Source organism: Agelaius tricolor, unplaced genomic scaffold (assembly GCF_023055355.1).
Source record: "Agelaius tricolor isolate 1412-34295 unplaced genomic scaffold, bAgeTri1.0.p SCAF_33, whole genome shotgun sequence".
Lineage (NCBI taxonomy): Eukaryota > Metazoa > Chordata > Aves > Passeriformes > Icteridae > Agelaius > Agelaius tricolor.
Genome location: NW_027269293.1, coordinates 5674623 through 5702137, shown reverse-complemented (window position 1 = coordinate 5702137; position 27515 = coordinate 5674623). Strand labels below are relative to the sequence as shown.

Below are 27515 nucleotides of genomic sequence, written 5' to 3'. Positions count from 1 at the left end.
AACCTTCAGCTTAATAATGTGAAATAAACGACCAGGGGTTGACAGAACAAAAAAAGGAGAAGGATATATAGGTAATGCCAGAAAATATTTTAAATTTGAAACCTAAGGGATTTGTTCTTCTGATCAATGGGCATTAGTAGGTCTTTTCACAAATAACCCATTCTGTGCAGGTTTGCAGGTGAGTTCTCAAAGCTTTTTTGGTCCCAAAGATTTAGCAGTGTATTTGTAGTATAAAACAACTGATTTTTCTTACCCAAAAAAGCAGCTATATAGCAGAGATCGCTCTCAAACAAAATCAGCATTTGAAATACAGGAACTTGCTGGTCTCGAGCTAATGACATCACAACTTTCATTTGTCATCTGTATCACTGTTGGAAATATGTCAACCCATTGCAGGAAACCACAACCAGATGAGCAGTGTGTCAGTCCTGGCAGCAGACTGGGGCATGTACTTTACTTCCTCTTATGTACTGATGTTCCCTTAATGTAACTAAACTACTAAAAAATGCTTTTGGCAACTGAGATGATAACCAGAGTCTAGGCTTACAGTCTGAATAGCTGGTAAGAACTGAATTCAACTCTGTCTATCCTTTTTTAGGGTGATCCCAGAACAACCTCTAGAGGATGCTCAGTGATGTGAAGAAAGAAGAAAGAAACTATTATTTACGCTTTTCCCTCTTCATTTATTTCCTTTTATTTTTGCTATTTTTTCCTTCCAGAGCCACTGAAAACTATTTTTATATGCATCACCTGATTTCTTTGACGTTTACTCCTTGGTACATTTTTATAAAAAAATTTCAAAAAAACTTTACTGAACAAAATTGCCAGGATTTTTAATAGATTTCTTTATTTTTCCCTCTTTGTTGAAACACTATACAATATTTTTCCCCATACAGAATTTAAAGTCTTACATAAAAACCTAAAGCAGAAAAGAGATTTTAGCTAAAATGAGATGAGACTCCTTGAGTGTACGGTAAATCTATAATTACATATATAATCAGTATAATACTCCCGGAAAAAAAGTTTAATGAAGTGTATTCATTTACAGGGCCCTGGGAGAGATTCACAGAGTGTTTCCTCAACAGTTGTAGAAAAGCTAGTATTTTGCCTGGTATCCTCAGCAATTCCCAGCTTAGGAAAATTACACCATAGATTCATTCAAAGTGCTGCCCCACAATTGCAGTGACGGGGGAAGCTTCATTTTAGGCATTTTTGACTCAGGACCTTGCCATTGTGTCTTTCTCCAAGGTTTGACAGCCTAATGGTAAAACATCTGGGTCTGTCACACCTGAGCTCCATGTCATCATTTCAGAAGTTGAATGGTGAGTTCTGCTTCCTGAATATACACACCATCCTAAGCTGGAAGTGTCAAACCCAGAGGTTGAACTGTTTGATTATTAGGGAATTTTGCCATTGTCACAAGTTAAATCATGGACACAAATTGTGATATTCAGTATTTATAATTTAATCCTTTCAACATATTCAGCTTTAAAAATATTTGATTAAGATTTTAGAAGTAAAACATATTTATACTTTTGGCAGTGATAAATATTGGGGATTTTAAAGGTTATCCAATGTAAATGTTGACCTTTTTAATCAGAGCTAGATATAGCTTGTTCCTACTTCTGTTAGGTTCAAAGGGGCATTGTCAGGTATCCTAAGGAGCAATATTTGCAAAATAGAGCAGAAATAGTTGAATGACTTTTAAACAGTTCAAAGGAACTGCCTCTGTTAAGGATGTAAGCAACGCAGCATTCAAGTGCTAAAGTCTAACAAGGAGTGAAGGGAGAATAATGTTTTTTATAAAAAATGCGTTGTATGGGTAGCAGATGATTTTTAGTTTGAGGATGCATTTTTTACCTGATAGTGTCCATTTAGGTCCATTTCTGCTGCTGCATTTCTCTGGAGATAACTCTATCTTTAAGCACGAGGAAAAATACTTGACTGCTCCAAAGAATGCAAATGTTTTTTCAACTACTAGTTGAAAAACAAACTTAGTAGTTTGGATAAAAAATTTGGACACCATTTGATTTCAGCATAGAATCCAGTTGTTACCTGCACTCTTGAACTCTGATCTTGTCATTCAAAATGTTAAAACTCATCAGACAAGTGACAAGGTTTGGATGTTTTCGGTGGCTTTTGGACATTATGTTCTCTGAACAGTATCCTGACTGACAGATATAACCTAGAAAGTCAGTTTAGTGGCTCGGATTGATGGCTTTGTTATGCAAGCAGGGTGGGAACTAAAGGGGCTTTAAGCTTCAGGATTTATTTTGTCATTTAAAAATCAAGATGCTACTTTTCTTTCCTTGAGTGGGATAACTGAGTTGCTGAAGTTAAGCTAATAGACATTTAGAATTATGTTTTAATCCATTATGAGAAGACCCATTACAAAAAAACAGGATAAAGATTTGGCTGTTTGGACTGATGGGATAACTGAATTGATGTACTTGGCCATCTTTCTGATGTAATTTTCCCACTCTGCTTGTGTAGAAGGTTAAATATGTAGTAAATCATGTCTCTCTCTCTGTAAGATATATCTAGTGAAATTATGTTTCTCAGACATACTGTTACAATTACCATTTCTAAATTCATTGTTATGCAAATGAATGCAATCAATGTAGAGTTATTTTTGCAACACACCTTCCAACCACTGGACACCATTTCCCTTTTCTGACCCACAGCTTCTATAAGATACTGACATAGCATTTGAGGGCTTTTTTGCTTTTTTCCTAAAGATCTGTATTTATTTTTTTTTACATGGGCCAGTTTTCAGACTGCTTATTCCTTTAAGATTGTCCTGTAAATTTAAGATTATTTTGTGATCTTAAATACTAAAGTAATGAATGTGTAGTTAATTTACATTTTTTTTCTGTGGTTTTGGGTTTGTTTGTTTCCTGTAAAGAATGGCCTCAGAAAGGCAGCTCAAATGAAGAAAAACCTCTTGCTACCTGAGCCATAGTTTTCCTAGCAGCTACTGTATGAGGAATATGTCTTCTTGTAGCCTTAAGAACTGGTGCTTGCAGATTTCTTGTAATGAGCACTGTGCCCTTGAGTAACAGTCTGCAGAATATGTCCTTAGAATTGGAACTGTATCCATTAACTGTGGAAACAGTTTATTTGATTCTTTAGGAGCATGCTTAGGTATATACAGGTCACATAAACCTGTGATAGATACTGTGGGAAAAGCCAAGTCTGAATGTGGATGATTCTGTTACTACAGTGCTTTTTAATAGGCTACTGCAAATATGATAAATAACTCCTGGCTGTAAATTACAAGTCACACAAGAACTACTGTATTCCATGTACTTTGTTTTTTGTGTTCCCTTCTCCAGACACCATCCCAGCCTCTTGCTTCTGATGCTGAGCTTCAGTCTTAACAGCGCTGTTCCAGCCAGACTGGGAGGCAGTTTTGTGGCTTTACCAACCCAAAAAGCATTGTTTCTTTTTTTTTTTTTTTCCTGTCTTTCCAAGATTTCTTTCCATTTTCTGGATATTTAAAAGTTTTTTGTTCATATAAAATCCAGTGTCTCCTTGCCGCCTTTTTCTCTTTGATCCTGTATATGAATCAGTCTTGACAAAATTAGAAGGGTGGACAGCAGTTCTACTTCAGTGCTGGTACCTGGCATAAAGCTTGAAGGAGAAATAGATTTGACTTGTCAAATGATTTTAAGGTATCTCTGATGAGGGAAATGAAGCTTTTATCAGAGTAGTTACTTAAGAATAACTATCAATATGGATGCTCTTTATCCAGAAATATAATCTTATTCTGAATGAAATAGTAAATAGTTTTTCTTATGTGTAGCTCATAACAGAATATCATATAAAATACAATAAGCACATCCTGCCTCCTCCTAAGCTCATGCCACGTGAAAATGCTTGTCTCAAAACAAGTCCCTCTATTTGCAGACCTGTCAGGGAATGTAGTACCTTCTGGAGTGAATTGTGGCCTCAGAGTCCCTGGCATTTCATGCCATTTTTTTCTCCCTTGCTTCTGCATTTGTTCCTTTAACTGTTGCATTGCAGTGACATACTGCAAGGAGTGGAGTGGCTGGGATTCCCTTGTTCCTGCACATCCATATTTCCTGTGATTCCTTTGCTGCCACACAGGTGTATTTCCTGTTCCCTTTGTTCCTTCACAGCTCTATTTCCCAGCAGATCTCCTTATGCTTACATGGGGCTCCAGTTGGCTCTGACAGAACCCATCATTTGCACTGAGATGTTGCTCACTTACCTTCAGCTCCATGTTACCATTAGATGGGCAGTTGGCTGCATAGTCTGTGTTTGCAGCAGGAACCAAAAGTCTCAGGAAGAATATAAATATCTGCTTCCTGTGATGTAAAAGCCAGCTGAGTGTGCAAGCTGGCAGTAGTGTGGGAATTGTACTGCAATGTGAAAGGAGATCACTGTGTGCTCTCTCAATGGGACACTTCATGTTCAGTTCAGGGATGTTACTAGGTTTTATACACCCTTTTTCTTTTTTATGCTCATCCTGTATAAAGGTCCTTTAACTGCAACCTTAACAGAGGTTGCAGGTTAGAAGAGACCTGTAAAAATCCTCTCTACACCCCAGGACCTTGTAGAATCTGTTACCTTTATGCGCATCAGAAAGGTTTTGATGCTGCAGGAAAACATGCATGCTGTATGTTCTAGATCTCTTGTAGCCCTTCTCTCATGTCTTCACTGTTAAACCATTCTATCTTTTCTTTCTGTATCTTCTTTTGAAAGTCTTACCTCTAAACAAAGGCATATCCATATTTGATCCTGCATTTTACTGACACTGTTGGGTCCAAACTCTGTGTGAGCAAAGCCTTGTGAACCAGTGAGCGGAAGGTGAGGTAGTGATTGCATTTTTCAAAGCACTGTTTTAGCTGAATGTCGGGACAAATTATATTGGAGAGATTGTTTTCTCATTATATTGGCCTGGGAAACAGAATTTTTATTTGCCCTTCAATATGCTTAGCTTTAAACCAGTTTAAAATTATTTAAAGGTGTTTGTTGTTTTTTTTTATACAAGATCATATTTACATGCAATTATTATTTGTAAACGTAATTCTTTTCTTGAAATGCTAAGGTCTAGAGTGAAAAAGATGCAAAAGCCTCCATTCAGAATAGCACAAGTAGTGAATTGACTTGGAGTTCCAGAAAAGATATTGTTTATTGAACTTCCAGATTTATTGTTAGCTATTACTGAAGTGACAAGTCCATCTTGGTAAGGCAGATGTTACTATATATTCAGATACCCAGATCATTACACTAAAATTACAAGCAATAATCTATTTTGAGCAAGTTTAAGCCAAAATGCTTTCCATTTGGGCACAAAATACAGTTGATCTCTTATTTTCATAGCAGTGATGCCTGGTGACTTGAATTGTGATTTTTATTTTTAAAATTTTTAAACAAAATTTTGATTTAGACAGGTCTGGCTTGAGGGCACTGCATTAACCACCTCCAGTCAGCTGCTGCAGACAAGTTTTTGGAAGGTTGAAGTTTTTTAAATAGGGAATTATGAAAAAGGCTGTTAACAGAAACACAAAGACAAAACAATAAAAGGGTTCACTTGAAACTTAGAAAAACTACATCACGACCTAGACTTTATCATTTCAAAGTGGTTTGTTTTTTTCTTTTTAGAATATGCATGCCAAATGTCTTGTCTTTTTCAATGATTTGTAATATACATTTTATGACTGGAAACTTTTTGTACAACACACTCAAATAAATGTTTTGCATTTTATTGGTTTCCCTCTGTCTATTACTCAACACACAGGTAATGTGGGCTATTTGAGATGATTCATCCAAGGAGGCCTTTAAGTGTGGAGAGAGGACACAAAGAGCTGCTGTCTGCGCTCCTAGCAGTGATCAGCTGAATTGTGTTTCTGCAGGGATCGTGGGGTGTGTCAACAAACCGCTTTCCTTAAACGTGACGGAATGCTGGTGGAACCTGCTGTCCTCTCTGATCAGTACCAACAAAAGCAGGGGGAAGAATAGCTGGAGCTAGAGCAGATAAACCTTCCCTTGCTTTCTCATCACCGCGGCACTGAAGAGATTTTTCGATTTAACCTACTTGATGCTAAATAAGAATGAGAGCAGAAACTGATCCCTGGCAGGGATGGATTCTTAGGGATAGACAGAAGCATTGCCACGAGGTGATGCATTTGCCAGCCTGGCTCAGCTTCCAGCCCACTTTCGAGTATGGACTTGAAACTGGGCTGGAAGCTGAGCCAGGCTGGCAAATGCATCTAAAAATTGCATTTTAAATTAATTTTAAACTTGTACCTTAAACTAATTTCAATTTAAACTTGTACCTTAGGTGGCTGCCCCATCGTTAGCACTAGCTAATGATGCTTCTTGCAGGGTGGTAGGAATGCCTTCTGTTTGAAGTGGGCAGATCCAAAGACAGGATGATATCGTTTGCAATACTCTGATTGTGGGCTCAGGCTAGTGAAGATGAGCACAGTTTTGGCTTCAGCTCTGCTGTGTTACTCAGTGCCCTCCTCTCGTGCCATCTCCTACCTGCACATCACATCTCCCCCATGAAAAAGAGCTCCGTAGCGTGGTCTTCTCCCATTCGCTTCTACTTCGTCCCGCAGCATTCTTACTTAATGGAGGGAAGTGTAATGAAGCTGACTTTAAGGGCATGGACCTCTCACCCGAGTCACGTAAGGCAGAGGAAAGCCTCGAAGAACAGAAGGATGAATTCCAGAGAGAACCCAAAGCGGAGCTTCTCTCTGCGGGGATCTCAGCAGAGCTGGTGGTCACCACGGGGTGCGGCTGGGCAGCGTTTGTGTCTCCGGTGATGCCGCTTTAAAGCCCCTTCCCGTTGCCCTCGTTCGTGGCGCTGCGCTGAACCCTGGTACTCGAACCCTGGTGTCTGAGCCGGGCCCGGCTCGGCCCCGGGGAGTCCCCTGGGAGCTCGCTGGCGGTGACACCACCGTTCGGGGCCACGGGCCGCGAGTGGCGGCGGGACGGGCGGCCCCGGGCTGGAGCCGGCGCGGAGCGGCCCCACTGGGGCGGGCGGAGCGCGCAGTCCCGCCCGGCGCAGAGGCGGAGGAGGCGCGGGGCCCGCCGGGAACCGCAGTCCGGGCGCCGCCATTTCTCCCTCCGGCAGCGCAGGGGCTCGGCCGCGGTGACTCTGGCAATGGAGAGCGGCTTCGGCTCCGATTTCGGCTCCGGAGGAGGCGGCGGGGGGAAGCTGGACCCGGGGCTCATCATGGAGCAGGTGAAGGTGCAGATCGCCGTGGCCAACGCACAGGAACTCTTGCAGGTCAGGAGGAGCGGCGGGGCCGGGCGGGGCTGGCTCGGTCCCGGTGCGGGTCGCGGGGAACGGCCAGGCCGCCCCGCTCCCCTCGCAGCAGGGGCGGCGGCTGTAGCCGGAGCCCCCGGACCGCGCTGCCACTCACGGCCTCTCTCCGCAGCGGATGACGGACAAGTGCTTTCGGAAGTGCATCGGGAAGCCCGGCGGCGCCCTGGACAACTCCGAGCAGGTGAGGACGGGCGGGAGAACTGGGCACCCGCGGCCCCTTAGCTCGGGGCTGCTGCTGAGGCTCTGTGTCCCGCAGAAGTGCATCGCCATGTGCATGGACCGGTACATGGACTCCTGGAACACAGTTTCGCGAGCCTACAATTCTCGGCTGCAGCGGGAGAGAGCCAACATGTGACGCCTGCCGGCCTCCGGGCCGAGAAGGGACCATGTGGGGAAGGGACAGCGGCCAGTCCAGGTGGTTAGGGGTGAATCCTGCTGCCTTCCCAGCCCCTGCCATGGCAGAGCAATAAAACCTCGCTGAACCTTTTGCATCTATTGGCTTTTATTAGCACCAGCTCCAGGAGAGAGTGATTTTTTTTTCCATGAGCTGCTTGCTTTACTTCTTGTCCTTCCCAAGTGTCCAGATTGGCCCAAGGTATTATATCAATTGATAAATCCCTGCTGAAAGGGCTGTGACAGGCAAGGAGCCTTCTGTGGAAAACGGGGGCCAAGCCAAGCCAGCGACACAGTACCCTTGCTTGGGATTCCAGCATGGACCCATCCATAAGGTCATTACTCAGTCCCTTTTCATTAGTGGAAAAACTGCCAGAAGATTGTCCACATGCCACCTTGGCTCTCATCTCCTATATGTGTGTAGCACTTTGTGGGGTTATTTTGGGCTTGTAGGCTTTGACTCAGCTAAAGCACAGTGCTGGGGAGCAGGACAGCCTTGCAAATAGTTGTATGAGCACAGCAAGGCATGCAGGGTTGGGAAGTACTTAGGTTCTTTTCTTTCTAGAATAAAGTGTGTTGTGTGGCTCTAATACTCAGTAGTTTCTGGTTTGGCTCTGGCACAGATGTTCCATCTTGGAGCCTATATCCTAAGCATAATTTTTTTGAGGGAGGAGCATGTCTGCAACAGGGAATGTTGGTCTGCTTTGGGGCACAACTCTTATTTTTGTGCTTCCACACTGCTCCTGAAAAGGTGGGTTCATGTTGCGTGGTCAGCAGTGGATACAACAGCTGGAAAAAGAGTGTTGGAGATCAACAGTGCCCATGTTTGTTTTCTTTTTAAATACTTTCTTTTGAAGCTCTTCTGTATTTTATAAAAGATTTCATGGTTTGCTGGACACAGAGACAGACTGGAAGAATGACATCTCCGTACCTTCTAGGACATTCACTGGTTTGTGGTAGAACCTAAAGTGTTCTCACACCAGGTAAACTATGAGGAGATATTTGGGTATTTGGACTTACTGAAACTGGAGTTTCCTTTCTAGACTGTAAGAATGACTATTTGAAAATAAAGTGCTTTCAGACATGTTTGCTTAGGGGGCTTTTTCCTTTTCTTTAAGGCTGTATGAATTCTGTGGTACTGGCTGTGCAGCAGTCCCATTTCATTCATGGGAGCATCCCACAGGTGTTGTAGCCATGCATCTGAACCCATCTGGAGCTGAGCCATGCCTGGAAGCCAGGTCTCCCACCTAGCTGGTGCTCTGCCTCAGAAAGTTGTAGATCTTGCTGCCAGCTGGGTTGGGATGGAGGAGACCTCTTGTTATGCCCAGATGCAGAACTTCAAGCACCAAAAATGAGGAAGGGGTTTGAGGTACAAGCAGCTGTTCAGTTTTGGTAGCTGAATCAATGGGGACATGTCTAAGTCTGCTCTGCCCAAGACTCAGCACATGAGCTCTGCTGCAGTTCTTTGCTTGTGAACAAAGTTGTCTATGTGTCTTATCCTGGCTGGTAGGACCAGAAGAAGTGTGTACTTGCACCACTATTTCAGCACTTTAAATTTTTCCCACCTAGCTTAGCCAGACAGTGGTCTGTGTGGCCATGTCTTAATCTTTGCCAGTTTAATCACCTGTTACCTAAGGCTAAACGAGGTGCATGGGGATGTGTGAAAAGCCCCTCCTTATACTCTAGTACAGGTCAGGGCCTGTGCAGTCTGAACTCCCAAGTGTTCTAGTCCTGCATTCTCTTAGGATCAAATGGTGTGCTAGGAGGTCATCACTGAGCTCTCTAGTCCCACACACTAATTGGAAACAGCATCATACCCTTCCCAAAAGCCACTGCACAGCACAACAGCTCCATCGAGTCAGTGAGGTCTGAAGCTTCTGCAAGGGCATAACTTTGGGCTGGGGGAAAGGTCACAAGTCTGCTGGCTTGGCCATGGGATTGACAGCTCATAGGCAGGGGTCAGCCAAACTCCATGAATTTTTGGCAGATATTTCCGGCACCCATCCAACTAGGAAGGTCACGTTTTAATGCGCAGTATATTTGGCCAGGTCTTAAGATGAGATAGGCTTCATTTATTTATAGAAAAAGTTTAGAATTTGTACCTTTCTATGCAAAGCAGTTATCAAATGCTTTGATAACAACCAGCAGGTCACACAACACCTGCAAGGCTGTCTTCACCCCTTTGCAGCATCAGAAAAATGTACAGTAACTGAGGGGTTAGTGCATCCTCTGGCAGTTATTCCTCTCATTCATCACCTTCCCTGAGTGGTGAAATGCAGTTTCAGAGCTTGAGGTTCTGCACAATCCAGCCTTGGACAGCTGTCACTTTGGTGTAGACACCAGGGAAGTATGGCCTGGCACAGCCATAGCCCCAGCTTGTGATTCCTGCTAGAAACCACTTCCCTGAAGGTTCTTTACATGCCAGGGGCCCACCTGCATCACCCTGCAGAGAGAGGAAAAGGATCCAGTATCAAGCCACAAGCAGTGCAGCTCCCCCAGCTGTGAAATGTTCTTTCTCTCTGGGGCATAGACATTTGCTGTCCTGTTCCCCACTTCCCCAGGAGCTGCATTCCAAGCTGGAGAACTGCTCAGTGATGTACCTGCATGAACAATCTGAAGCTGGGGTTCTGGAATATAGAAGAGTGTGTTTAGAGGTACAGTAGGGTCATGGAACAGGCCCCATGTGGTCTCCTAGCATTACTTCTCTGTGTATTTCCCTGATCTGTCACAGGTTGGTGGGGCAAGCAGCATGAGGTGTATGCAGGATGGACGTGGATAAAAGCAGCAGCCAGTTGATGGACAGACATCTGAGCTAGGGGAGGCAGGGCAGGGCCCTCCTGAGAGACTATAGTCTAGGGACTTGGCACAAGTTTGCTCTGTCCCAGCCACAGCATTTGTTGCTCTTGTACTCACTGAGCAGCTGTCGACGGTGCCCTGTGGGAAACCAGCACACAGCATCCTGCTGCTGATCTGGACAGGGTAGAACTTTTTGCAGGCCTGGTCTCCAATCATGTTCACTGCTGCTTTTTGCAGATGCTTTGACATGAGACCTGAGGAGACAAGTATTGCTGTTAGCTGGGTGAAGAGCACATGAGAAATAGCAGCATGTGAAGTGGGGTCTCTTACTTGTTTGCCAGAGGGAGAGACCTGCTCTGGGAAAGTGAGTCACCTGGTTCAGCAGAGCAAACTCCAGAAGGTCCCTTGGGTGTGTCATTTGTCAGGCAGCTTGACTGACCAGACACAAATTGGAGTGGTCCAATTTGGTATTGGGGTGGTCCTTGGACTGCAGGAGCACAGCTGGAGCAGCTGCTGTGGGGGTGGAGAGCACAGTGGCTGGCATGTAAAAAGCTTGGGAAAGCTTCAAGAGGAAAGAGGTGTGATAAAATGGGGGAGTAGTGTGCATGGTAGCTGGGGAGGAGATGATGGTGACACCAGGCCTTGCCCAGCTTGGTATCCTCTGCAGCATATAGCCTAGGATAGGAGTGCTTGGGGCAGTGGTGTGAGAACTCAGATGTTTGGGCTTGTGTTGCAGTGTAGGTGGCCAAGCACTGAGCTTGGCCATCATGGTTGTGGGAGGGCCCTCTTTATCCAGTACCTCCTTCCTTTGTGGAGCCCCAGCCTGTGATGAAGCATCTGGCCCCTTCATGGAAGATATGAGAATTGTCTGGGAGACATATAGGTCTGATGGTGCTGCTGAACGTGACAGGTGTGCTCAGCTCCAGTAGTGCCACATCATAGTCTAGGCTGTAGACGTTGTAAAAGGGGTGTTTGTAGATACGAAATATTTTCTCCATTTTGCCATCGATGCCACTCAGGAAGGGTGTTCCTAGATAAGCCACCCACATTTTGGGGTCACTGTAACTGCAGAAAGACAGCAAACCTGGCTGTTAGGAGCATAGCCTCACAAGGAGGGCCATCCCTCCACTTGTGGGGCTGGCCACACCTTAGGAGGTCAGGACCCCTGTCTCCAGAACCAATGGGTGTACTCAGGCTTTGTTCCATCCATTCCTTTTCACACTTACCTCTAGGGGCATTTCTGATAGGGGGTGTGTGCTTCCTGTGGGGCACAGCATGCCAGCCAGGTGCTGGACCACAAGGGAGGGGAAGGGCAGGTTGGCTGATGGGACTGAGGCAAGAGCCAGCTGACTTAACTAGCTTATCTCAGACTTACATGTCAAAGCAGTGAGCTGCAGAGAGCAGCCACCGGTCAGCAATAAGGACAGCCCCACACTTGTGCTCCTTCCGCCGAAGCCAGAGACTGACTTGCCAGGGCCATTCTCCTCGAGCCGCGCTGCTGCCACCCACAATCTTGCTAAAGGCCAGAGCTGTTGTTGAGCCACAGTCTGGAACACAGGAAGAAGCACCATGGTTTTAAATAACCATAAATGGAAGGAATTACTTCCTGCCTTCCATAACCTGTGCTGTGGGACAGCCTTCTGGGGGAGCATGTACAGGACAGTAGGATGTGATGAATTCAGTTCACCCAGCTGAGGCAAGGCTTGATGGACAGGGTGTATTTTGCAGACTTGTTATCACAGATCACACCTTCCAGGGATGTGGTATGTGAGGAGCAGGTATTTGGATGGCCCAGCTCAGCTATCAAACAGCAAGGAATGTGCAGCCCAAAGTGCAGTCCCAGGGATGCCAAGACACTTTCTGGGCTGCCATGTTGCGCAGACCCGTCTTGCCACCTTGTGCTACCAGACTGACTGGCCAAAAGGCCTGTGTGCTGGGAAATGGGTTCTAATGTCTGTAGCAGAGTAGAAGAGGCTGCACTTTCTGGCAGTAAATTTGGATTCAGCTCATCCAGCTGTATCTTGTTTTAGGCTCTGGCAGAGCAAGTACGATCTGGACCATAGTGGGCTGGCCTAGGACCCCAGTGTCTGGGCCCAAGACAGCCAGTGTTAATATGGTGGCTACCACTGTGGAGTCCAGGTCATGTAGAGCTGGCAGCAGCCATGGGCTACAGAGAAGAACTCACCACAGTTGTGCTCATCGAAGCCATTGCTGCAGTCCACAACACCATCACATTCAGGATTTTCTTTTCCAATACACACCTTGCTGGAACACTTGAAAGTGAGGCTGGTACAAGGCACCACTAGAAGGCAATAACCCATGACCTGCTCAGTACCCTCTATGCTGGAGGCCTCCTGCCAACATGTCAATGCATCAGTTATCAGTTTTACCTGGGGTTTGGGTAGGCTTGGCAGTCTCGGTTGTTCTCAGAGCTGTAGAAGTTTCGCTCATGGTTGAACTCATCTTTGTCCGCAGGGTGGTTCTGCTGGCTGGACCTGCAGCCATTGTGCTGGGCTGGATAAAAATGGCTGTGGTAGAAGTTCTAGGGATGGCTGAACTGGAAGGGATGCTTGTGCCACCACTGGGCAACTGGGAGATAGTGTCCAGGATCCAGTCTGTGAGTTTGGTAATTCTGGAGTACACACCAGGTCTCATAGCCTGGGCACAACCAAATCCCCAGCTCACAATGCCAGCAAGGTAAAACACTCCTGGAGTCATCTCACAGGCCAAGGGCCCACCTGAATCTCCCTGCAGAAGAAGCAAGGCAATGGCTGCTCAGTCCAATCAGGTCTGCCCTCAGACACACCAGAAGGACTTAACTACCCTCAACTCTTCTTCCTCCAGCCTTGTGGGCCTGTCTGCTGTCATGCAGTGTGTATGCAGGGCATGAGTGTGGAGAAATTGAAGTTGGGGTCAGTGACTCAACCTGGCTCCTGTCAGCACCTTTCCACAGCTGCCACCAACTGCCACTGACTCTGCCAGGAGGAGACCTGCTTCATCCAGGATTTGTCTGGCCAGAGTGGTGGGATGTTGGTTTAAGTAATTCTCAACTTGGTGGAGCTTTATTTGCTTTCCTAAATCTCCAAAGAAGTGGGCTGGATTTTTTTTTGTGCTCAAGTACATGTGAATTACACAGCTGGATTACAGCAGCTCAGTAAATATTTCACAAGGATCTGCTGAAAGCAGAGTTAGCCCAGCTTTCAAGAACAATCTACAGAGTAGAGAAATCCCACACTTTTACCTGGCATGAGTCTACCAACCCCTCCATGAAGCCAGCACAGATCATTCGGTCAGTGAGGGAGAAGTTGTAGAGGAAGTTGCAGGTGTTCTGTTCTATGATGCCCACAGATGCTTTCTGCAGGATCTCGGGCTTGGTGTCTGCATGAAAATCACAGAATTAGTGAGTGCAGCAGAGGGAAGGAGCTAGCTAATGGCTTTTAGACTGACTCAACACATATTTTGGGAAAACAGGCTCTAATCCCACATGGGAATTGAGTCCTATAAAACCTGTTTTCTCTGCAGCCCTGAAGCTTGGGGCTCACCCCAGGGTGCAGTTTCGTGTCTGTGCTAAGGATTCTGCACAGTTTGTGTCCCATGCTCCTGAGAGTTTGTGGGCTTCTTGTCAGCTGGACTTCTTTGGTAGCACATGTGCCACTCTCAGGCTTTCTCCTTATAGTGGGATCTTTGCTTATGCTCATTGCTTGGAACACCTCTGTGACTGAGTGGCTGACATACCATCCTGCCGGGGCTGCAGCAGGCTCTGAGGCAAGCACCTGACACTTGTTTAGCACAGTAGAGCTACTGAGGGCGGTCCGGCAGGTTTCTCCTGGTTCCCACCAAGCTGCCTCTCCTAGGTAATTGTGGCTTAAGGTAGTGCTCTGTGTGCCTTTATTCTTGCTTATTCTTGTGTTTCTGTTGGTTCCTGACTGTCCCTGTTACTGACCCCTGTCCTATACATTCCCAGGAATGTGGATTGGGCACGGGCTTTGCTGCTCAGGGTATCACTGCTCCAAGGCAAATCAGCAGGTAATGCATTACTGCTTACCATTCCCTTCCTGGAGGTCACCCCATCCAGAAATGAGGCATTTCTTGCCAACAGGAAACTTCTGCATGGCTAGTGGGAGGCACACAGGCTGTATGTATTTGTTGAAGACAAGAGGTCTTGCCAGTTCAAGTACAGCCACATCAAAGTCCAGAATCATGGGGTTGAAGAGGGGATGTGGGATCACTCTTGTTACATTGACTTTCACTGCATTCTCGTCTGTTCCGTTTATTGATGTTGTTCCCACATAGGCTTCAATCTCTTCTGGCATTGTCCTGCAAATACATAAACCTAAATGTGCATACTCACACACTTATCCCTGGCATGAATTCTAACATTGAAATTAGAGACAGCTTTACATGATCAGCATGCAGCAGAGCAGCCCTACTAAGTCAGGCCCAAAGAACTGTTTCCAACAGTGGCACCTGTTGGATATCACCTGAAGAGCAAATAAACATGCAGTAATAATCCTCTCTTTACCTTCAGGAATTTGTGATTTCAGGAGTGTTCTGGCACACAGGTGGTGTCTCTCTATTCAGTAGATCTTGCTGGATTTTTTGGTTTTATTTGGATTTTTCTAAAGTTGTGTTTTATTCTTTTTTTAACCCCAGATGAATTTTAAATATTTAGCTTAATTACATTTATTAGAAAAACTGCTTCCTTTTGATTGTTTTCCACCTGCTCTTAGTGATTATTTGGTATCTTAAAAAGACAGTCAAAAGGCATTCCCTAAACATTTTGTACCCTTCATTATTGTACAGTCCCATCAAACACTGCCTTCCCATTAGTTGGGTTTTTTTTTCCCCAGGTCTAGTCTGATCTCTTTTGTTGTGCTTGTTATGATGCTGCTCCACACCCTGCTCATCCCTGAACCTTGTGGACACATGCACATGGTATTACTCTTGCCCTCCCTGTGATGTTGGAGCAGTTGGTGTGCTGTGCATTACCAGCGACATCCCACTCATCTCCCATATTTTTTAGTGCATTCCTGTGCTCATTAACTGCCTCTGCCACAGGACTGCTGCTGTCAGGGCAATATCCACATGTTTCTGACCTCTTGTTTTGAACTGCAATAGCTGATGGAGGCTCATCCTCATTCACAGACAGACAGCACTATTGGTTGTGCTGTGTACCTCATTTCACACTTGCCTACCTTGCATTTCACTTGCTCCTTTATGGCCCAGCCGTTTAATGCATGAGGTTGTCTTAAAATCCTTCAGAATTAGTAACCCACCTTTTCTGCTTTCAGGAATTTATTCTTGACAAGCATTATCTTCTTGCTACTCACTTCTTTAGGCTACTTATAAACCTAGGCTTGGGTTCTTGCAGTTTAACAGAACTATGCAGGATTTAACTGACCATTTTCCCTTTACCAGCTGACCATGTGTCTCTATTTCACATATTACAGACAATTTTTTAAGGTTAAGATTATTAAAGAAACTCTCTTGCGGCACTTTCTTCCACCCCTCTTAGATATGTTGTCCTTTCTCCCTGATCAGGCTGCTTTAACCTTTCTCTGCCTCATTCCAACCTCCCCACAAACTCCTTTTTGCTATGAATGTCTAGCTATAGCAAAAATTAATGTCCAACATTTGTCCTTGATTTCCATTTCTTGACCCCAGTGCCACACTGTGGATTTGGCTGTGCAGCTCTGTGCCGGTGGGCAGGTGAGCTGGAGCAGGGACAGGGATGGGCTCTTACTCATTGAAGCAGTGAGCTGCTGACAGCAGCCAGCGGTTCCCAATGATGGTGGCTCCACAGAAATGTCTGGAGTCTTCTTTCAGGCTGACTTGCCAAGGGATCTCTCCTCTGGAAGCATCTGTTCCTCCCACAATCTTGCTGGGTTTAGAGAACCCAGGTCGTCCTCCACACTCTGAACAAAAGACAAAGCATGACTTGTGAGTATTCCTAGCAGAGGATAAGCAAGGAAAGACTTCACTCTCTCTAACCAGTAAGGCTTAGCAGGGATAGGTTATGCCTGAGGTGTGAGATATCTACCCAAGCCCTGCTGGCTGATAGTGGCAGTGCCTGATGGTGGCCATGTACAGCTGGACTTTCACACAAAATGCTGTTCTGCATCTTGCTCTCAGCAAGTTGTGAATCCTGGGCCTTTCTTGAAGGCAGAGTAATCAGTAGCTCCATGCCTTTTAGCCTTGCCATTCCAGATAAAATATTATTCTAGATTTAGAAAAATACCCTTCATTTGCATCTCCTTGCAAAGCCGCTGGGAGCACTCCTTGGAGTGGACAGGTCATCCTACAGGCACTTGCCCTCCTTCCCTTCAGGGAGCATGGCTGCTGTGAAGGGACAGCTATCAGTTTTGAACTGCTGGGAGTTCCTTAGGTGGCAAGCAAAAGTAAGTGATCAACAGATTAAATACTGTCAGATGCTGCTGTGCCTTAGTGACCTGTTCTGGGCCTGCCAGAGCAGACCAGTTACACAGCAAGATCACATAGTCACAAAAGCAAAGGAGAGCATGGAACTGCAGAAGTACTGAGTGACTTTGCCAGGTTGCTCTGGACTGAGCTAGGGCAGCCATATAGTGGCTTTGTACCTTAGCACTTTGGCAAAGTTGTGTGGCTCACCCTACAAAAGGTCAGCTTAGGTTAGTGGAGGAATGAACCTGATGTTTGGACCTATACCAGCCACTCTGCCTGCCAAGGTGCACCCACTGTGGGTGCTCATACCTTGTGGTCCTGCTGCTGCCCCTGGCCTGCTGGCAGCTGGGGCTGGTAAGGTGGTCGGGGTTGCTCCAGTGGTGGTGTTGACCTCTTCAGCACTGACTGTGTTACTGTTAGTCCTGAAGTGCACTGGAGGAACAGTACGGGCTATGGAGGTAGGGAAGGCAGAAATAGCATCCAAGATCCAGTCTCTGAGTTTGGTAACACGTGTATAAACCCCAGGCCGCCTGGCTTCAGCACATCCAATGCCCCAACTCACAATTCCCGCCAGAAAAAACCTGCCAGATGGTTCTTGGCAAACCAGAGGCCCACCAGAGTCACCCTGCAAGAGAAAGCAGATGGTGAGCTCTCCCTGGCGATGCACTGAGCTTGCCCTGGCCACCCTCAGGATCCCTCTACCAGCTGGAGTCTCTCTGTCCCTTTACATTTGCTCCAGCCTAGTGATGAGTGGAGCATTTGGGTGCTGGCCTTTGGGTGTTCCTCCATGTGGGCATGCTGTCCTGCTATCACACAGAAGCCTCGTGCCCTTTATATGCCAGAAGAACAAAGGACACAATCTGTAAAATCTAGGATTAAGCATTTCTACTGCTTTAATAATTTGTTAAACCTCATAAAGGTTAATCCTAGCAGCCCATACACAACCAGATGATGGGTGTTCATTGCCTGATACACAACCCAGGGAGACCAGATTAATGTTTGCATCTTGATGTCAGAAGTGGTTCAGTTCTTGGTTCTTGTGGGGCCCTGTGACTATCACTGATGGACATGTGGTGTCTGTGAAGCTGGTAATGCCTTCTGGGGATGAGATTGCTCTAGATCAGTAATTAATAACCAGATGGATCATGTTCATGACCCAACTTTGAATCTTCAATTCTTGGCCCCTTCTCTGGTGTTTGTGCTGTATTTGGTGCAGAAATACGAAGCACTACCACCAGAAAAGTGCAGATTTGTTTCTGTTGGTTTGAATGTTCCTGCCAAGCCACAGAGACAGACCTGGAAATCACAGTCCTCCTCTGGCATCACAGTTCTCCTCTCTCCATACTATCAAAGGCAGGCCTGTCTCCAGCTCACCACTTGCAGTTCCAGGATGGAAAAAAAACTAAAAAACCACTCTGTTGTTCAACAAAAACTGTTGTGTATGTTTTAGTTTCCACTGCTGCCCTTTGCCCATCTGGATCTGAAGACCTGTGTGGAATATTGGTAGGGCCAGCCCTGATGACAGTTCAAGAAGATGAGAAAAGTAGTTAATTAACTGAAAGAGCCCCTTAAAAAACAGTACCCTGCTCTAAGCAGTAAAGAACATATCCTCATTTGTGTCTTCTGCAGTCACTGATCTGTGCTTGGGTCCAAGGCAGGGCCTCAAACCTCAGTGGGAAACAGTGACCATAGTGTCAGTTCTGCTTATTGAAGTGTCACTTGATGCATACTGGGAGGAAAAAGCTTTATGTGGGCAGGTGTGCCATCTTCTCTGGGCAAAGCTTACCTGACAGGAGTCAACCTTCCCCTCCAGGTAGCCAGCACACATCATCCTGTCTGTGAGGACATGGCTGTAGAGACTGGAACATAGGTTCTGGTCCAGGAGCTCCACTGTTGCTTTCTGCAGGAACTCCGGTTTCACCACTGAATGAGAAAGACACAGTTATGAGCTCAGTGCAGGAAGCCCTGCACAGGATCAGCAGCTCAGGGTACAGCCCACCTCAGCTGGCCAGAGCAAGGTCTGAGTTCCCTTCCCCTTATGCCTTCTGCCCCACTCACACCCCACCACGTCTCCTCTGCTGCCTGCCATGCTTTGCTTACAGAAATCCTCCTTGAGGTAGCCCCAGCCAGAGATAAGGCACTTCTTGCTGGTGGGGAAGTGATGGCCAGCATCTGGCAGGCACACGGGCTGGATGTACTTAGTGAAGGTCACAGGTCTCTTCAGCTCCAGCACGGCCACATCATAGTCAGCTGTGTCAGCGTTGTAAGAGGGGTGTGGGATGATCTGTGAAATGTCCATTTTCACTGCACTGCCATCTGAGCCTCTGAGGGAGGTGGTCCCTGTGTAAGCTGCCCACATGGCTGGGTCCTGAAACCTAGAGGAGAGACAGTGTGAGCCATGTGAACCTGCAGCCACAACATTGTCCTGCAAACCCAAGCTGCCTACTGCCCATCCTGCCATCCACTCCAGGAGTGATGGAAACTCCTCATTCTCCCCATGGTGGGGCAGAAAGGTGCAGTGGGAGCTTGAGCAGATATGGCAGCTTTTGGAACAGGGATGGAGGGTGGAAAGTGGTGTGACTGAAACTTACTCAGTAAAGCAGTGAGCAGCAGACACCAGCCACTTCTCTGTGAGGATTGCAGCACCGCAGAAGTGCTCATTGTTCTCTCGAAGGCTGACTTGCCATGGGAACTCCCCTCTGGATGCCTCTGAGCCTCCGACTATCCTGCTGGCAGTCTGCATGGCAGGACGACTCCCACAGTCTGCAAGGGAGGAGAAACTCAGTGCCTCAGGATCCTGCTACTGCACCCCAGCAACACACTCCTGGGGGCAAGTGGGAAAAGCTGCTTCAGCTTTGTGTGTGCTGCTGGCATATGCTCAAGCAGCAGAGTGGTACTTGGGATGTCACAAAGCAGCCTTTACCCTGCAGGCTTGGGAAGAGCACTGCAAAGCACTGGGCCATCACAGCATCCTCCCTGAAATTCTTCTAGAGCAAGAAACTGTAGAGGAGCATCCTGACTAGTTTGATGAGCTTAGCTACTGCCTTGTGATGAGCTTCCAGCAGCTCATGGGCATGTGGCTCTTGTCCATTGTGCCAGCCCACCAGTAAGGTGGACCTTGTCACCACAACCCATCACAGTTGATGGGACCAAGGTGTTTCCAGGGCACAGTGTTCCTCATCCCGATGCAGCCATTTACTATTGCCTTGAAAAGTCATGGCATGTCCTTGGCTGGTTTCAGTGCCTGAGAGCCACTGGTGTCCCACCTGTCAAGGTCTGCCAACAGTGGGTTGTGGCTGGGTTCTATGTCCAGGAGACCTGCTGTGGGAGATTCAGCACAGCCCCTTCCATCAGAGGCATCAGCACAGCCTGTTTGGCTGTCACATTCAGGGCTTTCTTTTCACATACTGGATGTTGGAGCAAGCCTGTGTCCCAAGGGCAGCTCCCTGGGGACAGCAAGGCTTGAGTCACTCATGTCTTCTGCAGTCCACGCAGCAACTATCCCCTGCCTTCCCCAGGGGCAACCACCACTGTATCCTTGTCCTTCTGCTCCCTGGCTGCCCCAGAGTCCCTGCAGGATGGTGCTGGGAGCAGAGCTGCAGCTTGTTTTGAGCTTGCAGGCCCCTGGACCACCAGGCTATGAACAAGATGGGGCCCAAGCCTGTATCTGTATCCAGGCTGCTGGTGAGGAAGAGGAGGAGGAGGCTGCAGAGTGCAGGTGATTCTTCCTGCTGCCTGGCTCTTACCTGATTTCAGTCCAGGTCTGTGGGAAGAAACCTTGTTGGGACCTGGGACAAAGAGGAAGGAATCAGGATCAGCAAGGGCAGGGCAGCCCAGCCTCAGGTCCTGGAGCTGTGTTCCTGGGCTGGGGCTGCCACGGCCTTTGCTGCATCTTCCTTTCCTGCCTGGTGATCTCTGTGCCCACCTGTGGCCAGTGTGAGGCAGGGCCCATGTCCACAGAGCAGGGGAGGCACAGCTCCCTAGTGCCCTGCAGGCTTTGGGGTGACTCCACATGCAGAGAGAAATTCCTAAAAGTTGTGGAAGTGAGCTGCCTCTCAGGAGCAGACTGGGGCTGAAGCTATGCAAAACTGTTTGCCTAAAGCCAAGGGGACTCCCAGCACCTTCTGTTTGGGCAGCACAAGGCTCACAGAGATCCAGGGATCCTGCCCATTCTGGCAGAGGGTGCAGAGGGAGCTACAGAGGAGCCCACACCTTCTTGTTTCCCAGGCTCATGGGTTTTTTTTAATTGGCTGGACCTGGAGTCCTACAGTCACATGCAACTCCACAGTCACAGAAGGAAAGGCGAATTTCTTGTCAGGTGGTTTCAGAGAGTAATTCAACTATGAGAAATAGCAACCTGAGCTGTAGTTATTGCTACAACTCTGAGGTCTGCCTAAGGGCTACTGTGCACAGGTAGGTACAGACAACCCAGCCATTAACCTCCTGGAGCTTCATTCCCTATCCCTCAGACTGATTTCAGGTGCTGCAAGAAAAGCCAAAGCAGTTGCAATTTATGCTTTAGGTTCTATTCTTGCTGTGGGTCCCTCAACCTGCTCTTGCAGTGCAGAGCAGCTGGATAGCATTAGTGTTGGAGAGGTATCTGGGGACTCCACAAATGTCTCTTTTAAGCTGACAAGATCTAGGCTGGTTTCTGCTGCTGTCTGGTGAAGCTGGAGCAGCTGGGAGCCAGGCAGATCATTTTATCAGTTTGCTGGGTGCCTGCCAGCACCCCAATTTCTAACATTGCTGTTGGACACAAAGCCTTGACTGGACATTCAGAGCTAAAACCCTGCAGCAGTTTGGCTGACTCATGGTGGCTTAGCTGTGTGCCCCCTGCTCTGCCTGCCCGGCAGGGGCAGCAGGGCCGTACCTGTGAGGGAGGCTGAGGAGATGGTCCCGTAGGCAGCCAGGGAGAAACCCTGCTTGTGCAGGGCAGCTGCCAGCCCATGCCTGAAAGCTTCCTCCTCCAAGGTAGAGCTCAGGGGTTGGGAATCCTGGGGGGTGAAGAGGAGGCGGAAATGGACGATCACACTGGAGTTTCCATTCCTACTGGGAGACAGAATTAAGGGCAAACTTGGCTTCATGGTCAGTACAAGCACAGGTTCCTGTGCTAGCTGTCTACAGGGAACTCAAAGGAAACAAATCTTATTCTTAATATTTTGATTCTTAATAATTTAAGGTTTCTCTGGGGATGTGCTCTGGGTTGACATGATCATTTGAATTTTTTTTCCTTTGGCCCAAAGCTGTGGTTGAACAAAATTCTTTTCCTTTGCCCTTCTGACTGCATTTTGAAATTTAAAAATCCAGAACATTGCTGCAATCCCAGATGAAAATCCAGCCTTGACCAAAAACCAGTTTCTCTTTGTGCTAGCTTTGAACAAGAGCACAGGTATGAGTTCACCTTCTTGGTGAGGCTTGTCAGAATTCTCTGAAACATGAGCTGTAGGGTCTGCAGAGATAGCTGTCTACACTCACCTGTAGCCCAGGATGGTGCAACCAGTGCAACTCCAGTTCAGCTGGGAGTCCTGGAGACTCGATAGAAACTGCAAAGCAAAGAGTGATGGTCACACATTTACTGGACCCCAAGGAGATGGGAATAGATGATACCTGGGATTTTGCTGGAATGTGGAGCTGCTGGTGCATGGTCTCTTGCTCTGTAAGCAGAAGCACCCATGTCGAGCTCATATGTAAATTTTTTCCCACCCTGGCTTTTAGGGCATGAGGTAGTACATCTTTTTTCTATGTAAGGAATAGGCCTGAACACACATTTCCCATTCCATGAATGTCTCTCAGGGCCTTGACAGGGCCTCTCAAAGTGTAGTTCAGCCCCACAGTGTACCCTGCTGATGTTTAAGAAGTCCTAGTTTTCCTCCTGCCCCTGGCTTAGAGATTCTGCTGGTGCTACCACCACAGTATTTCACAAGTGTTTTCCCAGAAGGCCCAGATAACTCACCAGCCTCTCAAGAGCAGGTGTCAGCACCCTGTAGTAGTCTGAGTTCTCTGTCTGTAAGCTGCTATTGAATGGGATTCCTTGCAGCTCCACTGTGTGCTCAAAACTGGCCTCTCCTGTGGAATGGCAGGCTGCCAGAAAGGGAAGGTGTCTGTCAGAGGCAGCTTTCCTCACAGCTTTGCAACATTAATATCATCCTGTCCTTCAAACCCCCTGTTTTAAGCAGCTTGACTATTCCTGAGCATCCCAGCGGCCTCGGGGGTGCCCCATAACTGGACGGGGGTACCCTGTGCATGTGCACGAATAGCATTTTGTACTGAACTTGTTTGAACTTGAAAACAGTGGGTTTTTGTCAAGCCTGAGACAGAAATTCATGAACAGACGGGTACAGCCTGGCAACCTGAGATTGGCCCTATCCTTGCAGGAACAGCCTTGGGAAGGTTCTGCTGGGTACTGAAGCCACCTCAGAAACTGTGACTGTACAGGTGGCATGTGTCATTCATGTCATGCTGGGGTTCTCACTGGCATGCTGGCCTGAGGTGGCCATGGGGCAGCAGAAGCAGTAGGAGAGAGGTGGAAGAGGGAGGGAGATGGTGGCCATGCTCTGGAGTGGGACAGTAAAACAGGCAGTGCTCAGTGGCTGCAAGTGGTCGTGATAGGAAATGGCAGAGGCAGCAAGGTACAGTGACAAGAAACTTCAAACTCACAGAGACAGATTACAGGACAGAATCATAGAATCATGGAATTGTTTAGGTTAGAAAAGACCTCTGAGATCATTGAGTCCAATCATTTAACCAGCACTGCCAAGGCCACCATTAATCCATGTTCCCTAATGCCACATCTACATGTTTCTTAAATCGCTTAAATTGCAGGGATGGGGATTCCACCACTGCTCTGGGCAACCTGTACCAGATCTGGACAGCCCATTCAGTGAACAAATTTTCCCTATGTCCAATCCTAAACTCCCCTGGGCCACCTTGAGGCCTTTTCCTATTTTCTGTCCTTGTTCCCTGGGAGCAGAGCCCAAACCCCACCAGGCTGCACCCTCCTGTCAGGAGTTGTGCAGAGCCAGAAGGTTCCTCCTGAGCCTCCTATTCTCCAGACTGAGCCCCTCAAACTCCTTCAATTGCTTCTGGTGCTCCAGACCCTTCCCCAGCTCTGTTCCCTTCTCTGGACATGCTCCAGCCCCTCAATGTCTTTCTTGTCATGAGATGTTTTAAAACTGAACGCTGGATTTGAGGTGGGGCCTCACCAGTGCCCAGCACAGAGGGACAGTCACTGCCCTGACCCTGATGGCCACACTATTGCTTCAGCAGATCAACATCCCACCCAGCTTGGGTCATCTGTGAACTGACTGAGGATGCCCTCTATCCCCACTGATGAAGATACTTAACAGGGCTGGCTTCAAAGTGGCCCTGAGGATCACCACTGGTCACCAGTCTCCAGCTGGATGTGACTCCATTCACTCCCACCCTCTGGGCCTGGTCATCCTGCTAGTTTTTACCCGTTAAAGAGCACACTCATCCAAGCCATAAGCAGCCAGCTTCTCCAAGAAAATGTTTATGGGAAATGCTGTCAAAGGCTTTACTGAAGTTGAGATAGACCAGATTCAGACGCTTTCCCTCATCCACTAGGTAGGTCATCTTGTCATAGAAGGACGTCAGATTGGTCAAGCAGGAAAGGAATAGAGCATATGTATCATGAGACACTGAAGATAAAGTGCTCCAAAGTCACATATTGAGAACATGAGCTGACTACACCCCTTGTAGTTTTTGTGCATTGTGCAGAAAGGTGTCTGCATTTTGATCTCAGTAGGAGGGTTTTGAGGATTTTTGCTATAAACAGTGCAGACCACTTCTCTTTTGGAGTGATAAACTGAAAGAATGTACCTGGCAGCACACTCACCCAGCAGGATCCCCAGGCACAGGGCTGTTGCACTGCCTGCCACAGCAGCAGCAGTTACCTTCCAGCAGCAGGCCCCCAGTCTCCTCCTCTGGGTGCCTTGCCCTGGCTTTATCTGGTCCATGCTTTCTGAGCAGCTCTACAGATGGGCTCTGTGATTAAAAAGAAGAGGAGGAAAATGACAAGACTGGGATGAAATCTGTCATGCCAGCTAAGGTTACCACAGGAGCATCATTGTCTGCTCCTGCTGGACCATTCCAACCTGGCTATGGAAGTCTTGGCATTAGGCTATGTGTATCCCCAAGGTGCATGTTATATGGATTAAAACTCTCTAAGTAATAAACCTCACCCTGTAGTTGTTCATGAGGCAGATTTCAGGGTGAGGCTTCACACAGCCCAATGCTATTCCACATTTTTTGCAGGAATTCTGGATGAATTATAAAATCACAGTGGGTGATTCCCCCCCCCCCACTTTACAGCATTTAGCTGAGAGCTCCCAAAGCCTAGTAATGTAGAGCAATTAATATGTCCTTTGCTTACAGCTTTGCTGCTACCCTGATGAGCAGATTCTCCTTCCCGGTGGCCAGCATTAGCACTGGTGCTTCCAGTATTTTGCCCCAAGTGGTCCTGCACCTGAAGCAAAGCCCCTTCATGTCACCTTTTCTGCCTCCACGTTTTCCTTTGCTTGACTGGTTTCAGTATGTCAATGTTTTTCATGCACTGAAGATGCTCAGATGGGTTATGTTGCTCCAAGTGTGAATTCAAAAATGCCAAAAATAGAGAGTATCTCTCTTGTTTTTTGGTTTTTTTCCTCTGCAGTTTTTCTAGTACAAGCCAGACTATATTTGGCCTTTATTTGCACATCATCAACAATTGGGTATTACTAGGAATGAAACCAGCCTGTAATATACATAGTTACTACATCATTCAGACAGGTTAGTATCTGCAACAAGCCTGATGAGACAAGGAGGGACACTGATTTCCTGTGGTCCTAAAATGTTTTAAATTACTGTATTAATATTTCTCCCTCATAGGCATGAAGAAGACGCACAATGCTGCTGTTCAAACTCGCAGGTTGAAGTTGTCTCAGAAAATTTGTGAGATCAGAGTGGAAATCCATAGAAGTCCACTCCTCTTGGCCAAGGGTCCAGAGCTCCTCAGCTGCAGAGTGATTTTTTTGAGGACTCAACCTCTAACTGTTGGGAAACTCACATTTACAGAGGACACCAGAAAAGCCTTGGCAAGGCACAATCACCTCAAACTTTTACTCTGTCTTGATATCGACAGCGTCAAGAGTACAAAACCCACACAGCTCTTCCCTCCTCAGTTCCTGAGTCTGCCCTGCTGAGGGACATCTCACATGTCACATTCCTATCCTCTCTGTGCTGGGAGAGGTTGGGCTGCCACAGCAGCGATTCCCTGCTGCTGTAAATCAGACTGGGAGTTCAGAGAAGCTGCAGAGGAACAGCCTTTTCTAATGTAAATGCATCCAGCAATGAAAGGAAGAGGGGAGGAAAGGGACACAGGGAGAAGCAGCTCCCTGTTTCAGAAGAACTTTTCAGTGTTTTCCAAGAGGCGTCAGCATCTCTTTAAACAGAAGCTTCTAGATAAGAGATTTTAGAAGGTCACTTCTTTGTGAGGCAGCAGACAGAGAAAGGGGAGAGGGAGGGAGGGAGAGTCTGTCCAAGATGCCTCTTTTTTCTAGCAGACACCCAAATATTCTTTTTCAGCTGTAACTGAGCCTGGCACAGATCAGCACTGTGGCCCCTGGGTTCTGCTAACAATATCTCTGTTTGACAATTCAGCTCTGGCTAAGGGGAGACAAGTAGGGAACCTTTTCTCCAGTGGTTCTTGTGGCCTGAATACATACAGATGAGGAATCTCTCCTTCCCTCTTTCGGTAGGTTTTGGAGCCACTGTCCCTCTTGCAGTGTGCTGAATGTGGGCACGCAGAAATCTAGTTCAGGTGTGCTGCCCAGTGCAACAGTGTACTTCAATGGACCTCAAAGGTAGAACAGATGTATCTGAGGAAAACAATAAAAATTGCAGACAAAACGGGCTCTGGCTTTTTTTTTTTTTTTGACAATACAATCTTAGTTGCATGTAAAAGTCATACTACAAAAAAAGGTACTTGGAACCCTAGAAAAAAGTTTGCATTAGTGATTGCAGAGGCATTTTAACTGGAAAATAGATTATTTAGAGAAACTTTCTACTTCCCAAAACAATCAAAACTTGTCTTTGTTCTCCCTTTTGGCAAAAGGAAATATTATTTTCTTTTGCTGTCAGTGGTGTGAGTTAAAAAAGAATTAAAAGGACATGTAAATGGAAAGCCCATTTTGCAATAGCAAAATAGAGGTTGCAATTTATTTTTTTTTCTGAAAGATAATAAGGATCATCTATAAATACATAGTGGAGATCTGTGGCAAGAAACTATACACAGTGAAAAATATTGTGACATAAAATCAGAGGAGTGAAAAGTAGATTTTTTTTAGTAGGGCAGAAATTGGGAGAGTATTAACAGTCATGAATTTCCAATAGGAATACTGAGAAATAAAAGCACATTTATGTTTTTTTTGTCAGCTTATAAATTGTAAGTGGTTATAAAATATGCCCTTGTAAGCAGGGTGTGGGGAACTCTGACCTACGAGAGTCCCTGCACCAGTGGGGTGTCTTTTCACTGTTACATTTTAGCAGAGAAGGCATGTCTGATGTGCAGCACAGAGTCAGCAAGAGCTGTCCTGCAGACTGTCAC

At 46.8% G+C, this 27515-nt stretch overlaps 3 protein-coding genes across 3 annotated transcripts in view; 2 read left to right on the top strand and 1 right to left on the bottom strand.

The window, feature by feature from the left end:
* Positions 1–5734, top strand: part of LMNB2 (lamin B2) — a 36489-nt gene extending 30755 nt beyond the window's left edge. Inside the window, exon 12 of the mRNA XM_071452035.1 lies at positions 599–5734. Within this exon, the coding sequence (XP_071308136.1) occupies positions 599–640 (42 nt within the window). The 3' untranslated portion in view covers positions 641–5734. The remainder of the gene's footprint in view (positions 1–598) is intronic.
* Positions 5735–7052: 1318 nt separating this feature from the next.
* TIMM13 (translocase of inner mitochondrial membrane 13) lies at positions 7053–8780 on the top strand. The gene is made up of 3 exons (XM_071451866.1): positions 7053–7264; positions 7416–7484; positions 7560–8780. Exons 1-3 carry the CDS (start codon positions 7139–7141, stop codon positions 7656–7658), a joined length of 294 nt encoding a protein of 97 aa, XP_071307967.1. The 5' UTR covers positions 7053–7138; the 3' UTR covers positions 7659–8780.
* A 1005-nt stretch (positions 8781–9785) lies between these two features.
* TMPRSS9 (transmembrane serine protease 9) lies at positions 9786–26839 on the bottom strand. Its single transcript, XM_071451934.1, has 19 exons — positions 26635–26839; positions 24768–24916; positions 22866–22993; positions 22388–22455; positions 21783–21958; positions 20659–20700; positions 19504–19675; positions 19013–19287; positions 18699–18835; positions 17222–17537; positions 16236–16407; positions 14538–14809; positions 13734–13870; positions 12883–13240; positions 12678–12794; positions 11868–12039; positions 11292–11557; positions 10610–10746; positions 9786–10139 (listed from the first exon to the last, which is right to left on the bottom strand). Exons 2-19 carry the CDS (start codon positions 24886–24888, stop codon positions 9978–9980), a joined length of 3228 nt encoding a protein of 1075 aa, XP_071308035.1. The 5' UTR covers positions 24889–24916; positions 26635–26839; the 3' UTR covers positions 9786–9977.
* Positions 26840–27515: the final 676 nt, after the last annotated feature.

Bases quoted from the DNA above. Each gene is read 5' to 3' on its own strand.
- TIMM13 (XM_071451866.1), top strand. From the start codon at position 7,139: ATGGAGAGCGGCTTCGGCTCCGATTTCGGCTCCGGAGGAGGCGGCGGG. The intron at 7,265-7,415 runs GTCAGGAGGAGC...CTCTCTCCGCAG, and splicing joins ACGCACAGGAACTCTTGCAG to CGGATGACGGACAAGTGCTT. The intron at 7,485-7,559 runs GTGAGGACGGGC...TGTGTCCCGCAG, and splicing joins CCCTGGACAACTCCGAGCAG to AAGTGCATCGCCATGTGCAT.
- TMPRSS9 (XM_071451934.1), bottom strand. From the start codon at position 24,888: ATGGACCAGATAAAGCCAGGGCAAGGCACCCAGAGGAGGAGACTGGGG. The intron at 19,288-19,503 runs GTAAGTTTCAGT...TCTCTCCTCTAG, and splicing joins GCTGCTCACTGCTTTACTGA to GTTTCAGGACCCAGCCATGT. The intron at 18,836-19,012 runs GTAAGCAAAGCA...TTTCTCATTCAG, and splicing joins CTACCTCAAGGAGGATTTCT to TGGTGAAACCGGAGTTCCTG.